A 4730-nucleotide genomic window follows, 5' to 3' on the forward strand; every position below is an offset into this window, starting at 1 on the left:
CTCTGCTGTCTCTTTTCTATCTCTGCTGTCTCTTTTCTATCTCTGCTGTCTCTTCTCACTCTCTGCTGTCTCTTTTCTCTCTCTGCTGTCTCTTCTCACTCTCTCTTTGCTGTCTCTTTCTCTTTTCTATCTCTGCTGTCTCTTCTCACTCTCTGCTGTCTCTTTTCTCTCTCTGCTGTCTCTTCTCACTCTCTGCTGTCTCTTTTCTCTCTCTGCTGTCTCTTTTCTATCTCTGCTGTCTCTTCTCACTCTCTCTTTGCTGTCTCTTTTCTATCTCTGCTGTCTCTTCTCACTCTCTCTTTGCTGTCTCTTTTCTATCTCTGCTGTCTCTTCTCACTCTCTGCTGTCTCTTTTCTCTCTCTGCTGTCTCTTCTCACTCTCTGCTGTCTCTTCTCTCTCTGCTGTCTCTTTTCTCTCTCTGCTGTCTCTTTTCTCTCTCTGCTGTCTCTTTTCTCTCTCTGCTGTCTCTTTTCTCTCTCTCTGCTGTCTCTTTTCTCTCTCTCTGCTGTCTCTTTTCTCTCTCTCTGCTGTCTCTTTTCTCTCTCTCTGCTGTCTCTTTTCTCTCTCTCTGCTGTCTCTTTTCTCTCTCTCTGCTGTCTCTTTTCTCTCTCTCTGCTGTCTCTTTTCTCTCTCTCTGCTGTCTCTTCTCTCTCTCTCTGCTGTCTCTTTTCTCTCTCTCTGCTGTCTCTTTTCTCTCTCTCTCTGCTGTCTCTTCTCACTCTCTCTCTGCTGTCTGTTCTCTCTCTGCTGTCTCTTCTCACTCTCTCTCTGCTGTCTGTTCTCTCTCTGCTGTCTCTTCTCTCTCTCTCTCTCTCACTTTCTCTCCCGTCTGTCTTTTCTTACCTTCACTGCAGCAGCTTCTCAGGTCTCCTCTCGTGCACCGGCGTCCTGCCCTCCCACGGTGCTCGTGGCCAACATTGTATACACGGGGAGAGGTGTCCCGCCCCTTCCCGTCTGCGGCACCCCTGCTGTATGGCATACATACTGCCTTCGTCTAGTGATCTGCAGTGGAAAATCACATTGGTGCCCTTACTTTAGTAGGAATGTATAGTTTTATGTTTTCTTTATGATGTTCAGGACAATGAAACTAGGTGAATGCGAGTGTCATATTCTCCATCTGCAGCCAGCCGGTGGAGCTATGGAGTCCACTGACAGAAGGATTTCTGTAATTCTCTACAGCTCTGTGATTAGCAAAGCTCATGTTCCCTGCTGATTGAAGAGCTCTAGCTCAGCTGGAGGCAAGTCATATCTCTGTAGAATGGCCGCTGCTTCCACAAAGAGAGCAATGGTCCCTCTCTGCAGCTTGCTGGCAGGGGACAGGCTTTTCTACTTAAGTTGTAGCTGCTTTCTAAAGAATACACAATGGAAGACGGCACAGCTTTTGTTTTGATGCACTTGAAATGTATTGAGCTGATTTTAACTGCACGTTGAGTTGGGCTTTCAGGTATAGTCAGTGCTGTATGTGCGTGGCCTGTCGGTGAGCCCCGTACTGACCTTCTCCACCTTTTATCCTGTACAGGTGAGATACTCTTCACAGAGTCTGATTGAATACCTCCGAGACATCCAGAGCAATGCTGAAGCCATGGATTCTTTTGTCAAGACGCTGCTGCAAGTCTTCAGGGACAACCAGCACAAAGACCGGTATCAGAACTTACATATTTTATTCATCATCATTATACAGGATTTCTATAACGCCAACAGTCTGCACAGCGCTGTACAATATAAGGAGGACATTGCACTTACAAGACAAGATGGTTAGGAGGGCCCTGCATGTGAGAGCTTACAATCTAAACTTCCTAAAGTACCAGGAGGCCTCTTACCCAACAAACAACTACAACTCTCATTATGCTGGGAGCTTGTAGATTACTGCAGGCGGAGCTCCAGAATAGCTCTGTTTGCTGTGTCTGGAGTGTTCCTCTGCTGCTTTCTGTCACGTTTCATGATATCTGAACAGGAGTATAAAACGCAAGCTCGCCCCTCTACTAGAAACCGTTTCCACATCTTAAACTCTCTGCGTCTCCTCCGCCGCCTGGACTTGGAGTTGAGTTATCAGAGAGGGAGACACACACACACACGGATAATCTGCTGCCCTGAGTGACATGCCATGAGATTAAACTAAAAGGAGGTTGTGTAACTTCCCTCTCACAGTGCACTAACTCGTACTGGGTAAATACATTCATCATCATCATTATTATGCCTCTTCCAGGCATACTACAGATAGCTGAAGAGCTCGGAAGGATAATGGGGTGTGTAGTTTTTAAATATGTAACCATTGCATTAATCACCTCATTGCCCATACAGAACTTCCCATTTGGGTCCCAGTTCAAAACGGTCATCACAGCTTGGGAATAGGTTGTAGGATCTCTGGGGCTGATGCAGGCAGGATTCTTCAATACCAGTCCTTGCTATAGGAGTAGCAGTCCAGACTGGAGTGCAGTATAGAGTTCTGGATTACATCTGTATCTCACACTCACTCAATTGTATTGCCTATTATTCCTCTACAGAACTTCAGGGGTGAAGCTGAACTCCAGACAAAACCTGTTCAGTGGTGATAGGAGTGTAGAGGGCTGAGAACCTCTGTCAGGTTTTTATTGCTATTTCTGTGGCCATACGGGAGACAATAAGGGAGCAAAATCTTTCCACCGGACATAGACAGTTCTATAATATCTTCATAAAGTAGAGCTGGGAAAGCTGAGAACCTACTCATTGTCCTTATCGGGGAGATCTCACTTCCTGTGTGGTGACCAAAACAGGAAATGAGGAGAAATCTCCCCAATAGGAACACAGCAATTAAACCTGAGGGAGTTCTAATCCCTCCAAAAATGAAAAGAAATACGTATATTTGGTTGTAGTTGGCCTTAAATTGCTCAAAACTGATCAACACGATTGTCTGTTTTCTCTGCAGAGTCTCCATCCCTTTGCTGAAGATGTTGGACCAAACGTTGGCCAATAGCTGCTATGAGCCCTACACACAGGAGGAAAAGTAAATATCCTAATTGTATAAAAAAATACTGGCATTGACCTTTCCAATATGAAATGATGAAGGAATGAAATAAGTTAGGTTGCACCTTTCCTTTCTTCTTTAACTCTCATGTGAGCTTGAATTTGATTGGTGACTGCGGGATCTCAATGGCACTGTAATAGGGCTCGGTGTTCCCGGAACCTCTTCACCCGTCACCTCTGTCCCTGCAAATGTGTAAAATGCAGCAGTAGCCGGTTACCTGCCAGAGGTCTCGTGACAAATTTATTGAGGTGTCGTCACCTTTTATTAGGATGTAGATTTATAGAGGATTACATATTGCCTGAGTGATACAGAGCGAGGGCTCGGGTCTCCCCAGACGGCACTCCGTACCAGACTTTTCCTCCAATTTCCTCCCGCTGAGGGCCGGGTTCCTGCCTTCCTCCTTATGTGGAATTGGCAGGCCCGGGGAGCGAGCTTGTGCCTGGCCTAATCTGCTCCTCATCTGGTTATGTTTATCCAATGGCTTCCAGATGTTGCCAATCGAGTGGCCTCTTTGTCTCGCTGCTACATGTCTGAATGCGAGTTGTCAGATCCACTTAGGCTCTCCGATCTCAGGCCGCCATGACACCGCAGTCCTGGAACCCCAGCAGTCTCCTCGTCCAAGGTGCCGTTCTAACCCTCAAATCTTATTACATCTTCCACAAGGCCTGATAGGGAGCCGGTACTGAATGTTGGCTATCAGCCGTCTGCAGCCTCTTCCATTCTAGTATACATTTCATGGAGAATATCCCTCTCCTTCCGTCCCTCCTGCTGCTGCTGCTGCTGCTGGATTCATAGAAATCGTTTACAATTCAAGTTATCTACAGACTAAATTCTTTGCTTTGCATTGAGTGTGGAAAGGATGCAACCTCTGTCAGGATATTATAGTTGTCTTTGTCACCACTGGAGAGCAAAACCCCTTCATGGGGACACCTGTTCTGGTGACAACCAACAAGAATTTAATTTCTCACACTTTGGAGAGATATCCTTCCACTTCCTGTTGTGTCTATGGTACTGGAAGGGAAGGGAAATTTCTGCAATGGGACACAGGTGGCAAAAAAAGGAGTTTTGGCAATTCTATACACAAAAAAACATTATGACTTTCTGCCTGCATTTAACAGCTGCCATTTTTTTTGCCTTCCATCCCGGTAGAGGTGCAGAGATCCTGCTGGTCATGTGATGCCGATGATCCTCCTCCTGCCATGGCTGCCCACAGATCACTCTTAGAAGAGTTTAGAGCAGGGGTAGCCAGACCCCGGCCCTCCAGCTGTGGTGAAACTACAAATCTCACGAGGCATCTCTTCCCGGGAGTCATGTCTGTGGCAGTGAGAATCTTGCAATGCCTCATGGGACTTGTAGTTCCGCCACAGCTGGAGGGCGGGTGTTTGGCTACCCCTGGTTTAGAGGATGGAAAGGAAAAAACAAAATGGGAAGCTCCCCAATTTCTTCATAATCCATATAACTGATTACAGTGAGAGGGGGGGGGGGGGGGGGGGGGTTCTGTGTGCTTCGGGCGAAATATTAGGGGTCTAAACAGATTGAGGACACAGAGTCCTCTGCCCATGCAGCAGGGAATGCGAGGAGAAGCTGGTTTGGACGCCTGGCGCCCCTGTTGCCGATGGCGCCCTGTGCTCGCCATGGCAACAGGGGCGAGGGGGCGCAGCCAGGCTGGCCCTGGCTACGCCCCCTCTCAGCTACACCTGAGGCGAGTGCCTCACTCGCTCCATGG

General features: G+C 47.5%; 1 protein-coding gene across 1 annotated transcript in view; it reads left to right on the plus strand.

Annotated features, from left to right (window-relative positions):
- TBCD (tubulin folding cofactor D) overlaps window positions 1-4730 on the plus strand; it is a 171932-nt gene that overhangs the window by 160587 nt on the left and 6615 nt on the right. The window contains exons 33-34 of the mRNA XM_018553643.1: window positions 1520-1641; window positions 2906-2983. Of these exons, the coding sequence (XP_018409145.1) occupies window positions 1520-1641; window positions 2906-2983 (200 nt within the window). The remainder of the gene's footprint in view (window positions 1-1519; window positions 1642-2905; window positions 2984-4730) is intronic.

Source organism: Nanorana parkeri, unplaced genomic scaffold (genome assembly GCF_000935625.1).
Source record: "Nanorana parkeri isolate BGI_ZX_2015 unplaced genomic scaffold, ASM93562v1 scaffold126, whole genome shotgun sequence".
Taxonomy (NCBI): Eukaryota; Metazoa; Chordata; class Amphibia; order Anura; family Dicroglossidae; genus Nanorana; species Nanorana parkeri.